This window comes from Centroberyx gerrardi, chromosome 9 (assembly GCF_048128805.1).
Source record: "Centroberyx gerrardi isolate f3 chromosome 9, fCenGer3.hap1.cur.20231027, whole genome shotgun sequence".
Taxonomy (NCBI): domain Eukaryota; kingdom Metazoa; phylum Chordata; class Actinopteri; order Beryciformes; family Berycidae; genus Centroberyx; species Centroberyx gerrardi.
The window spans coordinates 16,589,913-16,616,141 of NC_136005.1; the positions used below are offsets into that span (position 1 = coordinate 16,589,913).

A 26,229-nucleotide genomic window follows, 5' to 3' on the forward strand; every position below is an offset into this window, starting at 1 on the left:
TGTGTCCCTCTGTGGTTAAGTGTTTCCCCTGCATACAATGCAGTAATGTGTCAAAGGCAAGTAGTGTGTTTGTGTGGAAGACACAGTAACGCCTTTGAGGCATTTGATTCCAGGATGCCTCTTAGAGGAGCACAGTATCCTGTCTGAGGAAGTGTGGACTGTTTCCTGCCTCCCTCCCCTCCCTGTCCTCCTGCGTCCCTCCTCTCTTCTTTACTGTGCCAAGAACTGGAACCTCATTAGGCCCCCAGCCTGGCCCATAGGTTGCAGATCATTTTCTTCTTGCAATCAATTTGTGCTCCACAGACACACTAGTATAACATAAGCTTTGGGGGAAAACCCAAACGAGTATCTACAGATTCAGACACAATCAGAGTGAAAAGAAATAAAATCCAAAATACCGGAGAGAGGGTGTTGGTGGATTGGTTGGTGGCACAAATGTATGAGAGAGAAAGAGAGAGGAGAGAGAAAGAGAAAGAAAGAGAGCAAGAGCGAGAGAGTACTCACTCCCCTTTGTTTCTTACACACTGGAGCATATGATCGAGAGGCCTATGCTCTTTCCCTGTATCTTACCATCTGTCTTTGCTTCATGCTATCTTGTTGTAATGTGTCTTTTGTCCTTTGTAGTTGGATGTATTCTCGTTAACTGCAGTAACTGTGAGCTGTGAACGGCCTGCAAACCCTGATTGGTGGAAAACAGAAAGCTCAGGGAACCTCAGCCAAGTTGATTATTCATAGAGGACATTCCCTAGGTAAACCTTGTAAACCACTGGATACATCTATGATGTGTAGTAAAGTCATCTGCTATATTTACATGCAGTAATTTTCTGTTTTATCATCGCTTGTACAGTAAACCATCAACTTGTCACATGTAAGCAGATATACAGGCTGTTCAAGCTCGCACAAGTGTTTGTTAATTTATGCAGTACATTGCTGGTATCTGTGCAATCGGTGTGTGTGTGTGTGTGTGTGTGTGTTCGTCTGGGTGGAGAGGTCACAGTGGTGTGACAAAGATGATGATCAGTGCAATGAATGCAAATATAGCAAAAGTGCATGGGCTTTGCAAGCTAAGTTTTACCCAACTGTGTCATATATTAACATACAGCTGAGTTTTGAGATCCTTTGTTGATTGGATTCAGATGAATGCTTATCTCTGAGATTTGCTGCTTTAAATTATAGTAACTGCAGTGGACACACACGCACACACACACGCACACACACACACACACACACACACATAAATACGCTCCCTCCCTCTCTCTCTCATCTAGTAACTCACTCAATATCTCTCTCTCTCTCTCTTTCTTTCTCTCTCTCTCTCTCTCTCTCTCTCTCTCTCTCTCTCTCTCTCTCTCTCTCTCTCTCTCAGCCATGCCCCAGTGCTTTGTGCCTATTCAATGTTGTGTTGAATAGTGAGATACTGACATTTGAAACCCCTCTTGTGATCCCAGAGCATAAACACAAACGCTACTAATACAATCCACTGATTTTCACTTGTAAAGAGTCTTGAGTAGGCTTAATTTAGGGGATTTTCAGTTATGCAGTCTCATTTTAATGCATACTCTATCAGATCAAATAGCTACCTTTAGCAATGTATTTTCAAAATAGGAGCGCGGCTATAGAGTTGCTGATCTGGTGTCACCTCACATATTCTGATTAAAGAGCAGCTGATATACCAGAACTCCTGTCTTTTATCACACTCAATCGGTCGTGGTTTATGCTTTGCGACTGTGCTTTCATTTCTCTATCAGTAACAAGACATTTTTTTAAAAATTCCTGCATTCTTCCTCCTGTTTTTTTAACCTTTGAGAAACCCTGCTGTAAAGATTAGGCTAAAAGTGTGGTGTAAATATCTAGCAGACGTCAGACTTTTTTTTTTTCTGTTAAAGACCCCAAAGTTACAAACACCTCATAAACATAAAGGATAATTATCTTCTACGCAACTATGCTTTCTCTTTTGTTAAAGGTCCCATTTCAGAAATGTTCCTGTCTATTCTTTTCTCCTCATTCTTTGTCCCAAATACTTTTTTAAAATCTGCTTTTATGTTGCTCTTTGTCTTTGAGTGGGCCAGAGTTCAAAGCAATCACTCCATGTTGTGAATCTGGAAAACAAAAGCAGATAGAAAAATGGAAAATGTTTGTTTCCAGCTTTTCCAAACATGCACTTGGTATCAGAGTGCCCTGCAGGAAGCGCTGGTTTGGAGGAGGGTAGGCGGTTTAGTGGGCAGAGAGTCCCTGTAGAAGTGACCAGGACAGGAAACATGTGGAGATAGCACATAACATTCAACCCTGTCTCCCCAAACCCTCCAGAACCCATGCCAACATCAAAACCCAAGGCAGCTCCTCTCCAGCTGAAACACTGCATCCGTCATGTCCAGGATAAAAGTCAGTCTTTGCCTGTGAAAAAAATAATCATGCAAGCACACTTTGTGTCAGTGATTGGACCACACTGGATTTTCCATTTGGGACCTTGTAAACAAAACACTACCTTCTTAAGTTTTGAGGTTGACTTTGTTTGTTTTCATTTAATGAAGTGCTCAATGAATAAAAAAATATACTGTTTTTTTTTTTCAGATTCAGAAAACTGCATCAAATACATTTGAATGGTTTAATTCCAAAACGCAATTTATCCATTTTGGAAAAAAAAATGCTTCCTAAATTTCATCAGTCAGTATTTCAAAATCACATATCATTCTATCCACAGAAACTTAACTGTTTTGTAAGTAAAGGTCTTAAGATGACTCCTAACTTTAATAGTTGTTATATTGGACTTTACAGTAAGCCATCATTTTGTTAGAGGAGGTGTCAATGTTTTCAAATGGTGGATGTCTCATTTTTGAAATTAAACTATTAATTTTGACTATAGGCCAGTGAGTAGCCTACATCTATTATAATAATAATACTTAATTTATATAGCACTTTTAGAAACAAATTTACAAAGTGCTTCACTTTTCAACGCAGACCGGCAGGATCAGTTAGTGTGCTGCAAGGACAGATGTGATTGGAAGTTTGGCAATAGGACATTTAAAACAAACAAACTAGTTAGAACTTGTGTTTTTCTTCACAACTCTTTGGTCAAAGTTTACTGTTTTGAGTGCGATAGAGTGACGCTCCTCCCTGCTGCGCTCTCCATCCTTCCTCAGCAGCACCTTCAGCTCCATGGGGACCAGAGCGAGACTTTACACGCTGCAGATCACTGGCGGACTGGCGCGGCTTCAGTATTTCTCATTGGGAAGTTTTTTCTAATTTTGTGGCGCGGCTATAACTTTCATAGACTAACCGTTGAAGGGAATATAAAGCACCGCTGGTCAATGGACAAGTAATGAGCGTGTAGGATTATTGCTGGAGGGAACGTTTTTATTGGATGTTCATGTGGGGACTGTCCACCTCTTTTGTCGGATGATGGCTAAGGCAATCTCCGTCATTCCACTCCTTGGCATTATTTTGGAAATCAGTTGTGTCGTTGGTGAGAAAATAAAATACTTACTTACAAATAAACTATGTCATATAGCTAAACTATTAACTTAAGTTGAATAATAGATTCAGATGTTTATGTGTAGCCCACTGTCTTCCATGAAAACTCATTCTCCGTGTAGACTATCAGATATGTATTCTCTACACTACTACTACTACTGCTACTACTACACTTCTACTACTTTCATGTAGTTTTCAACTGTGGCTTTGATGGATCAATTATATTTGCTTTGGCAATTCAGCCAGAGCATGATGAATACATTTGTTGTTTATGAAAAACAAAATAAGTACTATGTGCATTAGATTAAATTTGAACAGTATAATAGTAAAGAACTTCTGTTCTCTTTTGCACAGGGGAATATATGAGAAGATAAAAGAAATCAGTGCCCATTTGACCAAGGCTGGAGTAGTGGCAACTATTTCATAATCCTAAATTTGCTGTAGTATAACATAAAGGATTAGCATACATTAAGTTAAACCAAGACACATTATTTAATGGTGTCTTTAAATACTTCATTGTTCATCATGACATGTTCAGCTTTTCCATAGACTATGCGGTGGGGCCTCACAGGGAGGCGGTGGGCTCCGGGCCTGTATCCTCAGAAACAGGAACCCCACCTAGGCGATACAGTGCCGGGCTATTGAGCCTGACCCGGCCCATCTTCCCCAGCTTCCTGTTTTGACACAGCTCCGCCATTTGCTGCAGCAGTGGAAAAATGGCCCAGAGTAGCCAGAGAGCCAGTTACAAAACATTCATCCCTGACTCTACTTTCCATGCTTGAGACTTTGAGAAGCAATAACTGCTATTTTTTTGCCAACCTAACATATTTCACTTACAGTTTCTATCATGGCAGGGATCTTGGTAGTAGGATTTGTGCTGTTGAATTGATTTGATTTCCATTAAAAGACCATACTGTGTGTTTGGGAAACATTAGTGATCTGACCTCTGAACCCTCTATGGAAGTGGCATTTGTCAGGGCCATACATTGACTAATGTCATCACTGTTGATTTTGTTTGTTGCATTCAGTCAGTCTTTAGGGTGTTTGACTTCTGTTGATAATTCTTCCAGCCATAGAACTGCGATTTATGCCTGATCCCCCAACGCTGAACATCCATGGCATCCAGAGGATGAATAAATCTGACAACCTGGAGCTCACCTGCAGGTGAAATATCTAAATATAATACCTCATTACATTTCATCCATCCATCCATCTAACCATCCATCCATCCATCCATCCATCTATACATACAGTACATAATTCTTTCTTCGTTGATTTGGCAGTGGTCGGCAGTACCTGAGGTGGACCACTCCTTCTACAAGCAGTCGCTTCTCCACAGTTGACTGCAGTGGATCGGGACTCTTCTGCACAACACTACGGATCTCCAATGCGACTGCCAATGAAACGGGACAGTATCAGTGTTCCTACAAAGACCTAGAGGTTGAGGATGGCAAGACTTCAGCGGCTGTCTTTGTGTTTGTCCATGGTATAGCACATCTTAACCTTTCTTTGGCGTGACAAAAGCATCTGGGGTGTTTTCAGTTATATCCCAGCAGCCTTAGTGTGTAGCTGCATGGTGGTGCTGCGTTTTGTTGTGATGTGTTGTGTTAGACCTAGAAAAACGTCCATTACATAATAGCAGTTTTGCTTTGGCACATAGGCACAGAACAGTGAGAAATATTACAGTATAATCAAGCAATTATGGACACATGCAGAGAAGATCCTGTAACACAGTGGTTCCATGCCACAGACTCACAGACAGACACACATTAGGCCACAGACCCCCATTTGATTTTGTCCGAGCGGACTGCATGTGGGAAGATTGTTTAGTAGTGAGAGTGAAACCTATGATTAGAATTGTCATTCTTATACATTCTGTATAAGTGAATGAATTAGTGAATTAGATTATACTGAAATGACACTATTCCTCATTTCACTATTCCTCATTTCACTATTACTCATTTCACTATTCCTCATTTCACTATTACTCCGCTTTGAGAATCACTGCTGTGACAGACAGTGTTGTGCTATGTTGTGTTGTGTTGTGTTGTGTTGTGTTTGTTGTGTTGTGTTGTTCTGTGCTGTGTTGTGTTTGTTGTATTGTGTTGTGTTGTGTTGTGTTGTGCTGTGTTTGTTGTGTTGTGCTATGTTGTGCTGTGTTGTGCTGTGTTGTGTTGTGTTGTGTTGTGTTGTGTTTGTTGTGTTGTGTTGTGTTGTGTTGTGTTGTGTTTGTTGTGTTGTGTTGTGTTGTGCTGTGTTGTGCTGTGTTGTGCTGTGTTTGTTGTGTTGTGTTGTGTTGTGTTGTGTTGTGTTGTGCTGTGTTGTGCTGTGTTTGTTGTGTTGTGTTGTGTTTGTTGTGTTGTGTTGTGTTGTGTTGTGTTTGTTGTGTTGTGTTGTGTTGTGTTGTGTTGTGTTGTGCTGTGTTGTGTTGTGTTGTGTTGTGCTGTGTTGTGCTGTGTTTGTTGTGTTGTGTTGTGTTGTGTTGTGTTGTGTTGTGTTGTGTTGTGCTGTGTTGTGTTGTGCTGTACTGTGTTTGTTGTGTTGTGCTGTGTTGTGTTGTGTGCTGTGTTTGTTGTGTTGTGTTGTGTTGTGCTGTGCTGTGTTTGTTGTGTTGTGTTGTGTGTTGTGTTTGTTGTGTTGTGTTGTGTGCTGTGTTTGTTGTGTTGTGTTGTGTTGTGCTGTGCTGTGTTTGTTGTGTTGTGTGTTGTGTTTGTTGTGTTGTGTTGTGTGCTGTGTTTGTTGTGTTGTGTTGTGTTTGTTGTGTTTGTTGTGTTGTGTGCTGTGTTTGTTGTGTTTGTTGTGTTTGTTGTGTTGTGTTGTGTTTGTTGTGTTTTGTTGTGTTGTGTGCTGTGTTTGTTGTGTTGTGTTGTGTTGTGTTGTGTTGTGCTGTGTTGTGTCCTGTGCTGTGTTTGTTGTGTTGTGTTGTGTTTGTTGTGTTGTGTTGTGTTGTGTTGTGTTTGTTGTGTTGTGTTGTGTTTGTTGTGTTGTGTTTGTTGTGTTTGTTGTGTTTGTTGTGTTGTGTGCTGTGTTTGTTGTGCTGTGTTATGTTGCATTGTGTTGTGTTGTGTTTGTTGTGTTGTGTTGTGTTGTGTTATGTTGCATTGTGTTGTGTTGTGTTGTGTTTGTTGTGTTGTGTTGTGTTGTGTTATGTTGCATTGTGTTGTGCTGTGTTGTGTTGTGTTGTGTTATGTTGTGTTGTGTTGTGTTGTGTTATGTTGCATCGTGTTGTGCTGTGTTGTGTTTGTTGTGTTATGTTGTGTTGTGCTGTGTTGTGTTGTGCTATACTGTGTTTGTTGTGTTGTGTTGTGTTGTGCTGTGTTGTGTTGTGCTATACTGTGTTTGTTGTGTTGTGTTGTGTTGTGCTGTGTTGTGTTGTGCTATACTGTGTTTGTTGTGCTGTGTTGTGTTTGTTGTGTTATGTTGTGTTGTGCTGTGTTGTGTTGTGCTATACTGTGTTTGTTGTGCTGTGTTGTGTTTGTTGTGTTGTGTTGTGCTATGCTGTGCTGTGCTGTGTTTGTTGTGTTGTGTTGTGTTGTGTTGTGTTTGTTGTGTTGTGTTGTGTTGTGTTGTGTTTGTTGTGTTGTGCTGTGCTATGCTGTGCTGTGTTTGTTGTGTTGTGTTGTGTTGTGTTGTGTTTGTTGTGTTGTGTTGTGTTGTGCTGTGTTGTGTCCTGTGCTGTGTTTGTTGTGTTGTGTTGTGTTTGTTGTGTTGTGTTGTGTTGTGTGCTGTGTTTGTTGTGCTGTGTTATGTTGCATTGTGTTGTGTTGTGTTGTGTTTGTTGTGTTGTGTTGTGTTGTGTTATGTTGCATTGTGTTGTGTTGTGTTGTGTTTGTTGTGTTGTGTTTGTTGTGTTTGTTGTGTTGTGTGCTGTGTTTGTTGTGCTGTGTTATGTTGCATTGTGTTGTGTTGTGTTGTGTTTGTTGTGTTGTGTTGTGTTGTGTTATGTTGCATTGTGTTGTGTTTGTTGTGTTTGTTGTGTTGTGTGCTGTGTTTGTTGTGTTGTGTTGTGTTTGTTGTGTTGTGTTTGTTGTGTTGTGTTATGTTGTGCTGTGTTGTGTTGTGTTGTGTTGTGTTTGTTGTGTTGTGTTGTGCTGTGTTGTGTTTGTTGTGTTTGTTGTGTTTGTTGTGTTGTGTTTGTTGTGTTTGTTGTGTTGTGTGCTGTGTTTGTTGTGTTGTGTTGTGTTTGTTGTGTTGTGTTTGTTGTGTTGTGTTGTGTTGTGTTGTGTGCTGTGTTATGTTGCATTGTGTTGTGTTGTGTTGTGTTTGTTGTGTTGTGTTGTGTTGTGTTATGTTGCATTGTGTTGTGTTTGTTGTGTTTGTTGTGTTGTGTGCTGTGTTTGTTGTGTTGTGTTGTGTTTGTTGTGTTGTGTTTGTTGTGTTGTGTTATGTTGTGCTGTGTTGTGTTGTGTTGTGTTTGTTGTGTTGTGTTGTGCTGTGTTGTGTTTATTGTGTTTGTTGTGTTTGTTGTGTTGTGTTTGTTGTGTTTGTTGTGTTGTGTGCTGTGTTTGTTGTGTTGTGTTGTGTTTGTTGTGTTGTGTTTGTTGTGTTGTGTTGTGTTGTGTGCTGTGTTTGTTGTGTTGTGTTGTGTTGTGTTGTGCTGTGCTGTGTTTGTTGTGTTGTGTGTTGTGTTTGTTGTGTTGTGTTGTGTGCTGTGTTTGTTGTGTTGTGTTGTGCTGTGTTTGTTGTGTTGTGTGTTGTGTTTGTTGTGTTGTGTTGTGTGCTGTGTTTGTTGTGTTGTGTTGTGTTTGTTGTGCTGTGTTGTGTTGTGTTGTGTTGTGTTGTGTTTTGTTGTGTTGTGTGCTGTGTTTGTTGTGTTTGTTGTGTTTGTTGTGTTGTGTTTGTTGTGTTTTGTTGTGTTGTGTGCTGTGTTGTGTTGTGTTGTGTTGTGTTGTGTTGTGCTGTGTTGTGTCCTGTGCTGTGTTTGTTGTGTTGTGTTGTGTTTGTTGTGTTGTGTGCTGTGTTTGTTGTGTTGTGTTGTGTTTGTTGTGTTTGTTGTGTTGTGTTGTGTTGTGTTTTGTTGTGTTGTGTGCTGTGTTTGTTGTGTTTGTTGTGTTTGTTGTGTTGTGTTTGTTGTGTTTTGTTGTGTTGTGTGCTGTGTTTGTTGTGTTGTGTTGTGTTGTGTTGTGCTGTGTTGTGTCCTGTGCTGTGTTTGTTGTGTGTGCTGTGTTTGTTGTGTTGTGTTTGTTGTGTTGTGTTGTGTTTGTTGTGTTGTGTTTGTTGTGTTTGTTGTGTTTGTTGTGTTGTGTGCTGTGTTTGTTGTGCTGTGTTATGTTGCATTGTGTTGTGTTGTGTTGTGTTGTGTTATGTTGCATTGTGTTGTGTTTGTTGTGTTTGTTGTGTTGTGTGCTGTGTTTGTTGTGTTGTGTTGTGTTTGTTGTGTTGTGTTTGTTGTGTTGTGTTGTGTTGTGTTTGTTGTGTTGTGTTATGTTGTGCTGTGTTGTGTTGTGTTGTGTTTGTTGTGTTGTGTTGTGTTGTGTGCTGTGTTGTGTTGTGTTGTGTTTGTTGTGTTGTGTTGTGTTGTGTGCTGTGTTGTGTTTGTTGTGTTTGTTGTGTTTGTTGTGTTGTGTTTGTTGTGTTGTGTTGTGTTTGTTGTGTTTGTTGTGTTGTGTTGTGTTGTGTTTTGTTGTGTTGTGTGCTGTGTTTGTTGTGTTTGTTGTGTTTGTTGTGTTGTGTTTGTTGTGTTTTGTTGTGTTGTGTGCTGTGTTTGTTGTGTTGTGTTGTGTTGTGTTGTGCTGTGTTGTGTCCTGTGCTGTGTTTGTTGTGTGTGCTGTGTTTGTTGTGTTGTGTTTGTTGTGTTGTGTTGTGTTTGTTGTGTTTGTTGTGTTTGTTGTGTTTGTTGTGTTTGTTGTGCTGTGTTATGTTGCATTGTGTTGTGTTTGTTGTGTTTGTTGTGTTGTGTGCTGTGTTTGTTGTGTTGTGTTGTGTTTGTTGTGTTGTGTTTGTTGTGTTGTGTTGTGTTGTGTTTGTTGTGTTGTGTTATGTTGTGCTGTGTTGTGTTGTGTTGTGTTTGTTGTGTTGTGTTGTGTTGTGTGCTGTGTTGTGTTTGTTGTGTTTGTTGTGTTTGTTGTGTTGTGTTTGTTGTGCTGTGTTGTGTTTGTTGTGTTTGTTGTGTTTGTTGTGTTGTGTTTGTTGTGTTTGTTGTGTTGTGTGCTGTGTTTGTTGTATTGTGTTGTGTTTGTTGTGTTGTGTTGTGTTTGTTGTGTTGTGTTGTGTTGTGTGCTGTGCTGTGCTGTGTTGTGTTTGTTGTGTTTGTTGTGTTTGTTGTGTTGTGTTTGTTGTGTTGCGTGCTGTGTTTGTTGTGTTGTGTTGTGTTTATTGTGTTGTGTTTGTTGTGTTGCGTTATGTTGTGTTGTGTTGTGTTGTGTTGTGTTGTGCTGTGTTGTGTTGTGTTGTGTTGTGTTGTGTTGTGTTGTGTTTGTTGTGTTGTGTTTGTTGTGTTGCGTGCTGTGTTTGTTGTGTTGTGTTGTGTTTGTTGTGTTGTGTTTGTTGTGTTGCGTTATGTTGTGTTGTGTTGTGTTGTGTTGTGTTGTGTTGTGTTGTGCTGTGTTGTGTTGTGTTTGTTGTGTTGTGTTGTGTTGTGTGCTGTGCTGTGCTGTGTTGTGTTGTGTTTGTTGTGTTTGTTGTGTTGTGTGCTGTGTTTGTTGTGTTGTGTTGTGTTTGTTGTGTTGTGTTATGTTGTGTTGTGTTGTGTTGTGTTTGTTGTGTTGTGTTATGTTGTGTTGTGTTGTGTTGTGTTGTGTGCTGTGCTGTGTTGTCTATGTTGTGTTTGTTTTGTTTGTTGTGTTGTGTTGTGTTTGTTGTGTTTGTTGTGTTGTGTGCGGTGTTTGTTGTGTTGTGTTATGTTGCATTGTGTTGTGTTGTGTTTGTTGTGTTGTGTTGTGTTTGTTGTGTTGTGTTGTGCTGTGTTGTGTTTGTTGTGTTGTGTTGTGTTGTGTTTGTTGTGTTGTGTTATGTTGCATTGTGTTGTGTTGTGTTGTGTTGTGCTGTGTTGTGTTTGTTGTGTTTGTTGTGTTGTGTTTGTTGTGTTGTGTTATGTTGCATTGTGTTGTGTTGTGCTGTGTTGTGCTGTGTTGTGTTTGTTGTGTTTGTTGTGTTGTGTTTGTTGTGTTGTGTTTGTTGTGTTGTGTGCTGTGTTTGTTGTGTTGTGTTGTGTGCTGTGTTTGTTGTGTTGTGTTGTGTTTGTTGTGTTGTGTTTGTTGTGTTGTGTTGTGTTGTGTTTGTTGTGTTGTGTTGTGTTGTGTTTGTTGTGTTGTGTTTGTTGTGTTTGCTGTGTTGTGTGCTGTGTTTGTTGTGTTGTGTTGTGTGTTGTGTTGTGTGCTGTGTTTGTTGTGTTGTGTTGTGTTGTGTGTTTGTTGTGTTGTGTTGTGTGCTGTGTTTGTTGTGTTGTGTTGTGTTGTGTGTTTGTTGTGTTGTGTGCTGTGTTTGTTGTGCTGTGCTGTGTTGTGTTTGTTGTGTTGTGTTGTGTTTGTTGTGTTGTGTTGTGTGCTGTGCTGTGTTGTGTTGTGTTGTGTTGTGTTTGTTGTGTTGTGTTGTGTGCTGTGTTTATTGTGTTGTGTTGTGTGTTTGTTGTGTTGTGCTGTGTGCTGTGTGTTGTGTGCTGTGCTTGTTGTGTTGTGTTGTGTTGTGTGTTTGTTGTGTTGTGTTTGTTGTGTTGTGTTGTGTTGTGTGCTGTGCTGTGTTGTGTTTGTTGTGTTGTGTGCTGTGTTTGTTGTGTTGTGTTATGTGTTTGTTGTGTTGTGCTGTGTGTTGTGTGTTGTGTGCTGTGCTTGTTGTGTTGTGTTGTGCTGTGTTGTGTTGTGTTTGTTGTGTTGTGTGCTGTGTTGTGTTGTGTTGTGTTTGTTGTGTTGTGTGCTGTGCTGTGCTGTGTTGTGTTGTGTTTGTTGTGTTGTGTGCTGTGTTGTGTTGTGTTGTGTTTGTTGTGTTGTGTGCTGTGCTGTGCTGTGTTTTGTTGTGTTTGTTGTTTTGTGTTGTGCTGTGTTTTGTTGTGTTTGTTGTGTTGTGTTGTGTTGTGCTGTGTTGTGTTGTGTTGTGTTGTGTTTGTTGTGTTGTGTGCTGTGCTGTGTTGTGTTGTGTTTGTTGTGTTGTGTTGTGTTTGTTGTGTTTGTTGTGTTGTGTTGTGTTTGTTGTGTTTGTTGTGTTGTGTGCTGTGTTTGTTGTGTTTGTTGTGTTTGTTGTGTTGTGTTTGTTGTGTTTGTTGTGTTGTGTGCTGTGCTGTGTTGTGTTGTGTTTGTTGTGTTGTGTTGTGTTTGTTGTGTTTGTTGTGTTGTGTTGTGTTTGTTGTGTTTGTTGTGTTGTGTTGTGTTTGTTGTGTTTGTTGTGTTGTGTTGTGTTTGTTGTGTTTGTTGTGTTGTGTGCTGTGCTGTGCTGTGTTTTGTTGTATGTTGTGGTTTCATCGTGTTGTGTTGTGTTGTGTTGCTTGGTGTTGTGTCGTGTCTTGTGTTATCATGTGGTGTTGTGTTGATTTCACGTAATTACTGTCTTATAATTTACATGTGTTTTTGATTTTAGATTACAAGGTGCCATTTGTGCCGTCTGAGAAAGAATATGAAGTGGTGTTTATCAGTGAAGGAGAGTGGGTGGTCATACCGTGCCGTGGGTCCGTGGAGAATCTCAACGTTACGCTCCACACTGTAAGGAAGAATTGTTATTAAGTAATTGTTATTAAGCTAACTTGACAATAATGACATATTGCATAATCAGAAAGGTTTTGCAGGATGAAAGGCATACCAGCAGATAGCAACTTTGGTTTTGAACATAAAAGGTTTCATTGTCTCATAAGAGACGGGGAAAATGTACTTTACCAATTGAGTTTCCATTTCCCACTTGGGCTACCTCCACCCTTTGGGCACAACAGTTATAATTTCAACGAATAAAGGGCGTTTATGTAATATGTCATTTAACTCAAAGGGTTTTGGAAAAAAATGTGTCATTCAGTTCAATGTGATTTGGAAAAAAACACTTCAACGTTTGGCTGCTCAAACAACCACAAGCTAACATACTGAAATATACATACTCAGGAGTATTATTGTCAGTAACTAGTGTTGGCATTACAGGTCATATCAGTCTTATTGAGCTCTTTTACCTAATGTGGTGTTTTGAATAGTAATGCAATCAATAGTAAGCCAGATACAGGCTGCTCATTAAAAAAAACAAAAACATCCTGATAGATTCTCCTAGATTCCTAAGTGATTTTTAATTCTAGACGTCACGCAGACAAAGTGCATCAAAGAAACTGTCTCAAGAATTGACAAGTAAAAAATTGAAACATGAGACCCAATTATATGACACATTTCTAATTTTCTGTGTCTGTCAGAATTATCCGTTGAAGGAACTGTATCCAGATGGGAAGGATTCTCTGTGGGATGCGAAGACGGGCTTCACTGTTCCCAGTCATCTGATCAGCTACGCCGGAGTCGTGTTCTGCCAGACTCAGATAGGCAATGAGACGTTCAAGTCCCCTCTCTACATTGTTGCTGTTGTTGGTAAGGCCAAGGACCATGTCTGGATCCTTCATTTTGTGAGTGTGTGTGTCTAAGAGAGAGAGATAGATTTGTGTATTTAATCATTTGATCAGATTTTATTTTTTATGGTCACTTAATGCTTTTCTTTTATTGTCATTACCGGATGTTATTGTTATTACCATTCTTTTTCTGTATCTATTATTTTCCTCTCTATATGCTTTGGCAACACAAATGTATTCACATGTCATGCCAATAATAGCAAGATGAAATTGAAAATTGAAAAAAATTGATAGAGGGAGAGAGAGCGAGAGAGAGAGAGAGAGAGCAAGAGAGAGTAAGTAAGAGAGTTACTGAGCGAGTGAGAGAGAAAAGGAGGGAGAGAGAGAGAGTCTGTAGTCTCATGAGAACAATAGGCCGTCGACTCACTTGCCGTGTCTTCCCTCCCTTTTCCGCAGGATACAAGATCCATGACCTCACCCTGACCCCCGCGCAAGTGAGGCTGTCTGTGGGGGAGCGGCTGGTGTTCAGCTGCACCGCCACCACCGAGCTCAACGTGGCGATTGAATTCAACTGGACGCACTCTGGTCAGGCCCTGGTCAGTGCCCAAGCCTGTTCTGCTATATGCTTCTATGAAAGATGCCACTGATGTTTATCTGATATTGAAACGAACCATTTAGACGTGATACTGTAAATTCAGGGCAGAGATATCAGAAATACCATATCTCTTACTTCCTTTTCTCCTTGCAAATATTCCTCCCTTCCTGCTTTCAGGAATCCTTCAACTTATCTCCGCACCAGGTCAAAGTGCAAAGTTGACCAGATGTGTTCTTTCATGTTCTGGTTGCATAGACTCTGTTGCTTACATAACAGAAATCAGCTTGGTGGACTAAAGCCAATGTATTTGCTTTCTTTTTTTAAGAAATTCATACTCTGTTCTATACAGTAGATAAGTGGTTCTCAATGTGGGGTCCGGGGACCACCGGGGGTCCTTGACGGGGTTCCAGGGGGTCCCCAGAAAATTGATGAATTGTTAAACTTCATTATTTCATTTACAAGAAGTTAACACAATTAAAGAATATAGAAAAATGACTATTTTGATCATAGTTCCACTGTTATCTCTCTACCTACAATACAGATAGTCACGGAATTCTGGACAAAATCATATCTAACAAAAAAAATATTCTCAGATTTGGGTCAGGGAGACAAAATCTCATCAAATGGGGGTCTGTGGCTCTAATGTGGACTAAATAAGGGGTCCTTGATATGAAAAAGGTTGAGAATCACTGCAGTAGATCTTGGCCCCTCATACTTTTCACAATTATTCTTAAGTGTCCAAATGACCTATGAATTGTACTTTTTTTTTTAACAGATAAATATACAATGCATTCCTCACATGTCTCCCCTTCTGTCAGACTTCAGTGAACACGACCTCCCACAAGACGAAGCTGTGGAACTCTCTAGTACTGTCCAACACACTCATAGTGAAGAATGTGACTGTCAATCACACCGGAGAATACACTTGCACGGCGTCTAGCGGTCAGATGGACAAAAGCACCTCCGCATTTCTCAAGGTTTATGGTAGGTACACAGAAAAAATACTGTAATAGCACACAGCACACAGTACGTTTGGTGGCTATGTTGAGTAAATCATTCTTGAGGCATTCTGACAAACATTTTCCTCCCTTCCTGAAACCCTGAATATTTTGTTTATTTGAACTGGGTCCCTTCCATGGAATATGTCATGCCTTAATAACGATGATTTTACTTTCTTTAAAGGATAGGTTAGAGATTCTTGGACCTATATATGGTGTTTCACTCACATACAGACGTGGAGGACGTTGCAATGTTTGACAATTGTGGTTCAATCTGACTGTAGCTGTTAGCAGGACCGCAAGAAGTTGCTCCAGTCTTTAAATGCTTTGCATGCTGCATTCACTCATGCCTCGTATTTTTGCCTATTTTTCCATAACCAGTGAATGCACAAACCTTGCATTCAGTTAGGCCTCTTTTTCTGATAAATATGAGCATGGCTTATTTCTTTTTTTTCTCTGGATGTGCTGTGTGAGTCTTCAAAGCACTGTAGGAAACAGTATACCTGCACATCCAGGGCTACCTGATTAGTAAATAGTAGTAGTAAACTATCTCCAACTCCTTATCTACTATCAACTTTCAGTTAATTCAGCTAAAAACATGGGAAAAATTTAACCAATGAAAAAACCCACATGGTCCTGTTCATGTAGTTTAGTATTATTTTGCTTGCAGTAATTGGGCAAACACTGAAGACATACCACAGGTGTCAACAATCTTCTCGGGGGCAATGACAAGTCTGTAGATGAGTGAGACATCACCTTTGGCCCCAAAACTCATAAACCTATAATGTATATAGATGGTTTATGTGTCTAAGAGTATTTTGTGATTTTTCTCCTGTTTCCAGAAAAGCCTTTCATTGAGATGAAGGAGCCGTGGATGAAGGTTTTGGAGATAAATGTGGGCGATCAAACATCTGAGTCCCTGATTCCTGTCAGGTACTCAGCCTACCCTGAGCCCATTGTAAGATGGTATGTTCACAGTAGAAGTAATGGTTGCAGCAGTAGTAATAATAGTCTGACTGTTAAACATGCATAAACATGCCGCTTCTTGTGCGGGCAAACACAGAAATGACTTATCCACTGTGGTCTTCTTACATGGATGCTGGATTGTTAATAAAATCTGTCATTCCCCAGATATATTACGGATTATTTGATAACATGACCCTCCTCTGTCTTGTGCAGGTTTAAGAATGGCCATCCACTTCGTAAGGATGATTACAGAATAAGACCGAGAAGCGATGCCCTCATGATCCATGGCATCACAGAAAAGGATGCAGGGAATTACACAGTAGTCTTAACCAATAAGATTACTAAGCAGGAACAGAGACGCTCTCTGCAACTGTTGGTCAACGGCAAGTATACTCTGCTCTTTCCTTTTCCCTCTGTCCCGTTCCTTCTTGAGCTCCCTGACCCTGTTGGTCAACATTAGGGCAGCTGGGTGGTGTAGTGAGTTGGGAGACCCTCCTTCATCTGTAAGCACCCTATGACAGCAAGCACCCACCTTGTTTAACTCCTGATGTCTTCTCCTGCAGTGCCTCCCCACATCATTGAGAAGGAGGTGGCTATAGACACTGATGTATACATGTATGACAGCAGCCCCACCCTAAGGTGCACCGCCCGTGGAATCCCCACACCTGCACATATCCAGTGGCAGTGGATGTCCAAAGAGGACTGTCCAGATGCCTTCCAGTAAGTCACCTTTCTTCAGTATGTGTGTGTGTATGTGTGTGTGTGTGTGTGTGTGAGAGAGAGAGAGAGAGAGAGAGAGAGAAAGAGAAAGAGAGAGAGAGAACCTCCCTCTGTGTATTCAGTGTTCACATGCTTCTCAGACACTCATTGTCAACACGTTGTTGATTTAGTGGAGGAATAGCAGCTTTCGTGATGTTGATAAAAACACGAGAAGAGACAATGAGAACGAACTGTGACCCGATGCAGATCAGCGGATGTGATTCATGTTCTTCACATTGTCCATTTTTAGGAAAACATCAATTATTCACATTCAGAATACGATTGCTAAATACCTCTCCATGTGTACGATCAGATATTCTTAGCACATGCACTATGCTTGCCTCCCTGATTCTGCTGTGTTATGGGTAGTGTTCTAGATAGCTGCACTGTGAAGGCATTATAAGGATTGGGGCATATAGGAGGCCTTGGCAACATTGATTACACAACAACCTCCTCAGGTATGCAGTGATTTGAAGATTGTTGATAGAAAGGGGGCAGGCTTTGACCAGAGCAGACCATCAGCGGAGTCTTATCTCCAGCCTGCACATCAGAGCACTTCCTCAGTCCTGCACTATGCTTCCTGTTGTTCTGGTTGTGCTCTCTATCAAAAAGGGCTTCTTCCTGTCAGAGCTGCCTCTCTGCTTGTATGCCTTCCTGCCCTCATTATCATGGACCCAACACTATCTACATTCTCTTTGCTTTTCCTTCATGCATTGTGTTCCCTCAATCATCCTGTAGGTTGTATTCTACAGAAGTGTTTCTATCTTTACTTTTTTAATCTGGATCGACAGCAATCAATGTGTGTGTGTGTGTGTGTGTGTGTGTGTGTGTGTGTGTGGACATGCCCCCCTCCCCCCCCAACTCAAAATAAATTGCCTAACCCAGCAAAAATATTCTTTCCGCTTTTTGTGCAAATGGGGAAAAACTAATACATTACCGTAATTTCGAAAGAAAGTCGTAGTTCTCTATTTACATTGGGTTTGCAATTTCTTTTTATGTGTATGTGTGAGTTAGAGAGTTCTGTAGCAGTGTGGTACTGCACCTACAGCAACATGTGTCAACTGAAGTGTCCGGCTACAGGAAGGGGAAAGGGGGAAGAAGAATTGCCTTACAGGGATGAATAAAGTATCACATTAAGAGGTTTGTGATGTTTTATCTGGATTGTGTTTATCTTCGTTCAACAGGTCATGGTTGATGAAGTCTGAGGTCAGGCTGGAGGAGTGTACTAAATGGAGAGACATCAGCAATAGCACTGGTCAGAACCCTATTGACCGAATTATCACTGATACTGATCATGCACAAAAGGTAAATTCCTCTTGACCACAACACAACCACCTACACACAGAACATAACCCAATCTCACCTCTATGGTAATTCAAAAGACTACCAGTTATTCTGTGGTTTTTGTTGAACTGTGTTTAAATTAAAGTTAAATTAATAATAATGATTAACAAGGTAAATGCGTTTCCATAGAAAACTGGGAGTTCTTTGAAGATTCAGAAAGCTCAGGTCCACAGCCTCTACCGATGCTTGGCTGCCAACAAAGCAGGAGAGGATTCACGCATCATCCTTTTCCATGTGACACGTAAGCACCATACTCTCCTTTTTCTTTTTTCTGATCATTACTGCATGGCAATTTTTATTATGCAATTCTCATTCTTGCTTGTGTGTTCATCTGTACCCTCTCAGGTGGCCTTGAGCTGAGTGTGTCTCCGTCCAGTGAGCCCCTGGAGGAGGACCATGTGGTTCTGAGGTGTAAGGCAGACAGGCTGATCTATGGGAACCTCACCTGGTTCCGTTTGTCCAACATCTCAGACTCTGAGCAGGTGCCGCTGGTGCAGCCCTGCCGCTCCCTGTCCCTGCCCCAGCGCCCTCTGCCTCAGGCCGTGCTGTCCGGCCTGCAGGACGCCAACGTGACCCTGGAGCTGCAGCTGCCCAATGCGTCCCGTCAGGATGAGGGTCTGTATGCCTGTCAGGTGGAGAACATCAAAACTGGGGACAGGACCTGCCTGCTGCGCCACCTCTCTCTCAGAGGTACAACCACAGCTGGAGAAGAAATTCTCACTCTTCTCGTTAACTTTGTCGACTGTAATGACGCCTCTCAGAACCTAGAAACGAATTATTCGCTCTGCCAAAATCAATTCTTTGATTATACAGGACATACAGTACATATTCAGTCTCAAAATCCTATTTTTCGTAAAACAAGTAAAAAATTCTGCCTGTTGGGTAAGCTAATTTCGCTTGTTTCAGGAATTTTCTAGAAATAAGTGTCAGCATCTTGAAACAAGGCAGAATATGGCAGATTACTCAATCAAGAGTAGAACATTTGATTTAAGAAAATTCTTGAAGCAAGATGATTTACATTGGAAAGTAAAATCATCCCAGTTTGACAGATTTTTTCACTTGTTTTAAGAGAAATACGTTTTTAAGACTTAATACTAAATGACTAAGTGTTTTTGAAATGAATAACGTTTGACTCTGCACTACTATTTTAGGTCTTGAAGCAGCAAGGATCCTGAATAATTTAACTGACCAAAAGGTAAACGTGAGTGCAACGACCACTCTCGTCTGTGATGTTGCTGGTACGCCCAGCCCAACTGTGGTGTGGACCAAAAACAACCACACGGTGCTGCAGAGCTCAGGTGAGTGCGTGGCTTTTCACTGAAAATCGATTCACTTCATAAGTTGGTACTCTGGGACAGCTGCTAAACTATAATGTGGGTTTTTTCAGGTGTGATTCTGAGCCATCTTAACCGGAATTTGACGATTCAGCGAGTCAAGAAGGAGGACAGTGGTCTGTACATCTGCACTGCCTGTAACAGCCGCGGCTGTGACGCCTCACAGGCCTTTCTGACTACTGAAGGTCAGCCTCTGCCCGTACTGCAAAACTAGATATTTGTGCCAAGCAGGAAATGCTGCTAATTATTCAACTGAAATGCTGTAGTGTGGAATGATGTAATCTTTCCTGTTTGCTGGTATTATAAAGAATATAGTATAGCCATTATTTTACCCAAAAGAGTTTACCCTTAACCTCTCAGTGTACACGTGTAATTTTACAAAGACCATGTATTTATATCTGGCCTCAAGGTTTCCCTGATTCACATCACACATACGACATTTCTGATATCAAAGATGAAGTGTAAGAATAACTTAACTTCCGCGTGGCAGGAAGTTGGCCCTGTTAGCACACATCCTCCTGGGAGTTTCTAAATCCAAAACAATGAGGAGACGGCAGGACAAAGGGAGAGGCCGGCCTGCCCCAGCCCCAGCTCCAGCCTCGCTCTCCTCTCCGCCCTTTTCTGTACTGAACACAGAGACACAGCGACAAACAAACAAATGTGCTAACTGGAACCGAGGCCTACGTGACCTGTTCCCCGCCACCAGCCTGTCCCCCCGTTAGCTCCCAGGCTGCTCAGGCGCCAGCCAGCCCTGCTAACAAGGGAGGGCAAAGGACAGATCCTGCTCTAACGAGGAGCTCCCCGCATATGGGGGAAGAAGTGAGGGAGTCAAAACTAGAGTGTGTTAGAATGTCAGAAAGGAGAGAGGAGGGAGAGACGGTCCTGTCTAACTAATGGGCAGGGTGTAAGGATCTGTAGCGTGTGACAGCCCTTTTCCAAGTTGCCTTTGGCAGCACTTATTCTTGCTGACTTGTGAACATTTGTTATGACTAGATAAAATATCAGTCTGCTTACAGTCCAAATTCCAAATGCCTCCTTCCTCCAACCCAAACACAGACACACAGATATACAATACACACGCCAAAGACAAACCTGTCTGAGCTGTGTGTGGAGTGCTGCCAAGGCACGTCACTGAACATTATATTCCACATTTCAGAGTGACTATTCCAAGTTTTTCCTAAAGAATGTGCCCCAAATTTGTATCAGTTGAATAATCTAATTCTTTGATACTTTCATAATTCTACAGGCCGAAGACAAAAGTGGGCTGTGAATAACTCTTGCAAATTATATTGTTGTGCTTATTCTAGGTGCAGAGGAAAAGACCAATGTGGAGCTGATTGTTCCTATTGGGTCAGTGGTCATTGCCATGTTTTTCTGGTTACTGATCGTCTTTGTCATCCGCGGAAGAAAGAGAGTAAGAACTTCCTCATCCTCCCTTTGCCATGCTTTTCCTTCCTTGTTTTTTCCCAGCAGTCACACACAGAGGAGGTTATAATGAATTAAAAAATAACAATTAACACACACACACACACACACACACCTACACACACACACACACACACCCTTTAAGCAAGCATGCACACGCACATGCACGCACCCACACAAGCACACACACTGAATGTGTATGACTGATTAGAGCTGACTGGCCTGGCTCTCTCTGGCCGGGCTCCTTTGTATCCAGGAACAACAGGGCCACTTTCTGCTCTCATAAGTCACGTACACCCACAACACTGACGTGGCCCCTTTTACCCAAGGGGCACCGGAGTCACTGGAAAAACTCATATACAGTTACATTGTAGGGAAAGGAGAGCACTGCCATAGAGACACATAGCATGTCATTAATTCACACATCAGATCTCTCTTTGTCTCTCATACTCTCTCTCTCTCTCTCTCTGCTTCAGCCAAATGGTGGTGACCTGAAGACAGGCTACCTGTCCATGATCCTGGACTCAGAGGACATGCCCATGGATGAGCAGTGCGAAAGGCTCACTTATGATGCTAACAAGTGGGAGTTCCCTCGGGACCGGCTGAAGCTAGGTGAGGTGTCAAAAAGATCGCTGATACGAATCTTATGAAATACACGGAATGGGCAGCAGGGTGGTAGACTGTTTAGCCAATGTCAGCAAGCATCTGCCCTGCTGAAATGTCCTTGAATGAGATGTTGAATCCCTGTTCTATAGCTGACCCTGACCTCTGACCTCCTTGGGCACGCGAAGATAATTTCCCTAAATGGATCAATAAAGTATCATATCACATTACGTTAGAATGGACACAGAGTTTACATACAATGCAGTTAAATCTGAGACAAAAATATCGGCAATGATGTTATTGGTCGCAAGGCGAGGTGAAACTCGAGCTTTATATTGATTACAAATGTTCTGTCCCATAGGTGACCCATTGGGGCGAGGAGCATTTGGTCAAGTGGTAGAGGCAGCTGCCTTTGGCATTGAGAAAGCCACCACATGTACTACTGTTGCAGTCAAGATGCTCAAGGGTTAGTATTCTGTCCTCTCTTTCTCTAAACACATACATGCACATCGACACACACATACACAGAGAACTAAGTTTCTAAGTTTGTCTGTTTCAGAGGGTGCCACATCTAGCGAGTATCGTGCCTTGATGTCAGAGCTGAAAATCCTCATCCACATCGGCCACCATCTCAATGTAGTCAACCTGCTGGGAGCCTGTACTAAGCCAGGGGGTGAGTCATCATACAGCAGACATATATCATCATCCATAAATCATGCATAAATCATAGATACATCATACTTGTAACTACATTGGTTTGTTCTCTGCCTCAACCCTTGATTTTGTGTCAGCGAGATGGGCCCATTTACTTTGTCCCCATTTTGTGTCATGAGCACATAGCGTTCCTGAGTAATTGTCTTCTTTATGAGAGCTAGTGATGGAATTTAATGAGTGTTCCCTGACCTAATTACATATCTGCTTCAAACACAAAGTTAGCTATGTTCACTTGGGGCGGCTGGTATTTATTCTCCTCTCGCTCTAATATGCCTCACATTTCTCATTCGAACAGCCTATAGATGTATGCTGCGGCCCTGTAATGTATAGTTCTGAGTTGTTGACCGTTCTTACTTTGATCCATAACCTCTTTGCTCTTCCCTCTCTGCTCAGGGCCGTTGATGGTGATTGTAGAGTATTGTAAACACGGAAACCTCTCCAGCTACTTGAAGGGCAAGCGTGGAGAGTACAGCCCCTTCAAGGTAAATGATGTGTAACCCCCATGCAGCCCGTGAAGTGCAGCCAGCCTCTGATGTGGTTACACTCGCCCCATACGACTGCACACAGCCCTCGCACCCCTGATCACACACCATTACACAGCAATACAGTCCATTGCTGTTTTGGAGATTACTCAAGCTTTCCCACTGATGTCAGCTGTATGGTTTCAGCCTCTTATACAAGACTGACGAAATCGTAGTACCTATCAACAATAACATGCATCATGAATAAAAATGTTGTTATTATGATTATAACTTTTCTGTCCTCGTCTTCTAAACTGACATCCCTGCTCCTCCATGGTAACAGAGGAAGCGTGTGGGTGGCCAGGAGTGGGTGCAGGTAGAGGAGGATGTGACTGAAGGGGATCTGGGTCTGGGGAAGATCGCCCAGCTGGACATCTGCACAGGGACAGCTGTCTGCTCCAGACTGGGAGATGAGGCTTCAGTCAGCAACCTGGACAGCCAGGAAGGTGCGGAAAACAAATCAGGATGACGCACAGTTTTCAGCTTTGCTCCCAGCTCATTGCTTATGTACACATCATTGATGTCTGCCATTGCTCTCCTGTCTAATTTATCTATCTAGACTACCAGTAAAAAGTTTGGGCACACCACATTTTTCTTTATTTTTTACTATATTCCACATTTTAGAATAATAGTAAAGACATCAAAACTATGAACACAAATGGAATTATGCAGTGACCAAAAGTGTTAAACAAATGAAAGCAATCTTATATTTTAGATTCTTCTAAGTAGCCACCCTTTGCCTTGATGGAAAGGCAAAGGCTTTGGAAAGAAATTCATACATAGGCATCAACTTCACTGTTTATATTTGACTAAAAACAAATTTCAAGCATTTAAGCATAAGCCTTTAGATCAAAATGGCTTTAAGATCATGAAAAACATAGTACATTCAATCAGGTGTGTCCAAACTTTTGACTGGTAGTGTATAACATCTATATCTATAATATTGTGTGAATGTTCAAGTATTGAAGTATTGAAATGCATCATGTGACCACAGAGAGCTCAGACTATGACCATCTGACCATGGAGGACCTGATCAGCTACAGCTTCCAGGTGGCCAAAGGCATGGAGTTTCTGTCCTCTCGCAAGGTGAAGCTCATACACCTACTGTACACAACACCATTACCTGGAAATCTACGTGTGCATGTGGGCTTTCAAAACTGAGGATAATGATTGTCTGTCAAATGAAGGCTTTTACTGTATGTGAGTGCTGACTCTTCTATTTCTGTGTGCTCCATAGTGTATCCACAGAGATCTAGCAGCCAGAAACATCCTGCTTTCAGAGAACAATGTGGTGAAGATCTGCGACTTTGGCCTGGCTAGAGATGTCTACAAAGACCCTGACTATGTCCGCAAGGGAGACGTGAGTCACCTTAAACTGACATGTAGACTTCAGATGGTGCTATTAAGGGCTGTAAAGCAGATTCCTATATAATAAAGTGTGTATTAACCTTTTATCATTGCTACAGGCGCGTCTCCCTCTGAAGTGGATGGCTCCTGAGACCATCTTTGACCGGGTGTACACCACCCAGAGTGATGTTTGGTCCTTTGGAGTGCTTCTCTGGGAGATCTTCTCCCTGGGTAAGCCTAGTAGTAATCACTAGTACAAAGTAACATCGACCACTCTGTAGTACCGCAATCCAACCACTGTCCTCTCTGCTATAGGGGCTTCTCCCTATCCGGGCGTTTGCATCGATGAATCTTTCTGCAGGAGGCTTAAGGAAGGTACCAGGATGAGAGCGCCAGACTACGCCACCACTGAGATGTGAGTGGACAGTTGACATGATGCAGTAACATATAGCACACCACAGAAATGTACTTGGATCCATTGTCTTACTGTGACCCAAATTACCTTTCTTCATAGATACCAGACCATGTTGGACTGCTGGCTGGATCGTCCCACAGACAGACCAACGTTCACAGAGCTGGTAGAACATCTGGGGAACCTGCTACAGGCCAGTGCTCAGCAGGTCCGTTTATGCTAAAACAAATGCCTATTGCTTCTCTCCAATACCAGTTCTTGTTAAAGGAAAAATCCACCCAAAACACTATTCAACAACAGCTATTGCAGTACCATGCATTTCTGGTCCCAGTTGGCCAAATGTTGATGATGTGACGTCATGTTAAGATATTTCCAGCGCAGCTGCAATGGAGTTTGATTGCAGAAAACTAAAACATCAACCTACAGCTGAATGGAACAAGTTCACGCCCGTTCTCTGGGGTTTGTTGAACGTCATTCTGGGAAATGTAGGAAATCATTAGTAGAAGTAGATGAGGCAGGTTAAGGGAACGGGTACACTAAAAAGGTAAATTACAGCACTTTATCACAGAATAACTCCTGGAGTGCATTGAACATCACCGATTATCTGAGATCTGAGAATATCTGAGGGTGGAGGGTGGATTTTCCTTTAATGTTGGCAAAGAAGTCTGAATTTGAGATAATGTGTTTTTTGTGTTTTATTTTGGGGTGGAGAAGCTAATGACTATGTTGGTCTCTAGGATGGGAAAGACTACATACCTCTGACAGCAGGTGAGGTGCAGGAATCCCCAGTGAGTCCTGATACCTTGAACCCCTACAACAGGCCCCAAAGTGGGGAAATCCTGGATGCGCAGCTCCACTATGACAACGCACCGCCCCTTGGGTCAGCATGATGCTTTCACCTCTCACTCTACACTGTAGCTATCGACTCCAACGGTTTCAGCACTCACCGGTGAATCTCATCTATCGACCTTTTCCTCTCTTCCTCCTGCAGGCTGACCCAACAGAGTGAAAGGTGCAGTCGGCCGCTTAGTGTTAAGACTTTTGAGGACATCCCGGTGGAGCACAGCAGCGTCATGGTGAGTGTCTCTGAAATCCACAAACACACAATGTCCCTCCCCATCGTACCAACCAATGGTGTTTATTCTCTTCATGGGATTCCTACAGGAGGGTCACACAGACAGTGGCATGGGCCTATCACCAGAGGAGATGAAGGGTCTGGATCATCGGCTGCCACGCACACCCAACTTCAGGTGAGGACTGATCACCTGTATATAACCCATATTACATTTTTGCCAACCCTTTACTCACATAATAACCACTTGGGAATCTTTCATTTCTTGATTTTGTAGCTTTATAGTTCTAAAAGACATTCTCAATATCAATTTTCATTCCAAATGTCCCCATTCCCTTTTTCTCTCCTCAGCCAACTGCTGCGTTGTAAGAGCAAGGAGTCTCTGGCCTCGGAGTCGTCCAATCAGACGAGCGGATACCAGTCGGGGTACCACTCCGACGACACGGACACCCCGATCTACGCTAACGAGGAGGTCATCATGAAGCACAATATGCTGAAGAAGCCTCCATTGCCCAAGACAGCCGACAAGTTCAGTGTTGAGGTCCGCTACAGCACGCCACCTGTCTGACCCCCAATATCCCCCCCCCCCATCCCCCATCCTCCCCAGTACCTCTCTCCTTTAAACCTTCCAAGTCTTTTCACTGTACAGAAGTTTGTTTGCCTTCCGCAGGTATTACCTTTTTAGGAGCAACGACATCACATGCAATAGAGCTTTGTTCATTGTGATGTTGAGATATTTTCACTAGAGATAACTTAATAATTCAATGGGAAACATGAAGGTTGTATGCACAAGATAATTGATCTTTGTAAGAGCAGCTCTCTCTGGACAGCCAGTGGAACGCTATCATGTTTACACAGCAAGTGGAAGGTCTGGGGAGCCGAGACATGCGGACACACCTACTTCCTGAGAGGCAATCCACCCACTTCCTCTATTGCAGGAAATGGCAACTGGAATTTTAGATAATTGAATTAGCAAATGTTTTCTTTCTTTTTTCCATTCGTTTTTTTTTTTGGTCACTTGTGGCACACGTTTGAACGTTTGGTAAAGAAGCTGTTCTCTCAGATCGATTTGAATGATATTTCTTGATCCTTATTTGTACAGTTCCTTTATTCATATGACTAACCGTATTTTATTGAAGGCGTATCGACTAAACCTGCAATAAATGTAACTAGTTTTATAAAATAAATACAGTATACTCACAGATTAA

General features: G+C 42.0%; 1 protein-coding gene across 1 annotated transcript; it reads left to right on the forward strand.

Moving 5' to 3' along the window:
- Window positions 1–3,183: 3,183 nt before the first annotated feature.
- Window positions 3,184–26,229, forward strand: kdr (kinase insert domain receptor (a type III receptor tyrosine kinase)). Its single transcript, XM_078285699.1, has 30 exons — window positions 3,184–3,463; window positions 4,542–4,635; window positions 4,755–4,957; window positions 11,980–12,101; window positions 12,785–12,953; window positions 13,388–13,527; window positions 14,345–14,510; window positions 15,367–15,490; window positions 15,704–15,873; window positions 16,054–16,210; window positions 17,434–17,554; window positions 17,723–17,834; window positions 17,939–18,283; window positions 18,745–18,891; window positions 18,981–19,112; window positions 20,235–20,341; window positions 20,829–20,964; window positions 21,317–21,421; window positions 21,515–21,628; window positions 22,063–22,151; window positions 22,474–22,636; window positions 23,185–23,276; window positions 23,428–23,550; window positions 23,657–23,768; window positions 23,853–23,952; window positions 24,052–24,157; window positions 24,687–24,829; window positions 24,941–25,025; window positions 25,114–25,199; window positions 25,373–26,229. Exons 1-30 carry the CDS (start codon window positions 3,397–3,399, stop codon window positions 25,587–25,589), a joined length of 4,047 nt encoding a protein of 1,348 aa, XP_078141825.1. The 5' UTR covers window positions 3,184–3,396; the 3' UTR covers window positions 25,590–26,229.

Excerpts from the sequence above, each read along its gene's own strand:
- kdr (XM_078285699.1), top strand. The coding sequence starts at position 3,397 with ATGATGGCTAAGGCAATCTCCGTCATTCCACTCCTTGGCATTATTTTG. Across the intron at positions 20,342-20,828 it reads TCATCCGCGGAAGAAAGAGA|CCAAATGGTGGTGACCTGAA; the intron begins GTAAGAACTTCC and ends TCTCTGCTTCAG. Across the intron at positions 21,422-21,514 it reads TGCAGTCAAGATGCTCAAGG|AGGGTGCCACATCTAGCGAG; the intron begins GTTAGTATTCTG and ends TGTCTGTTTCAG.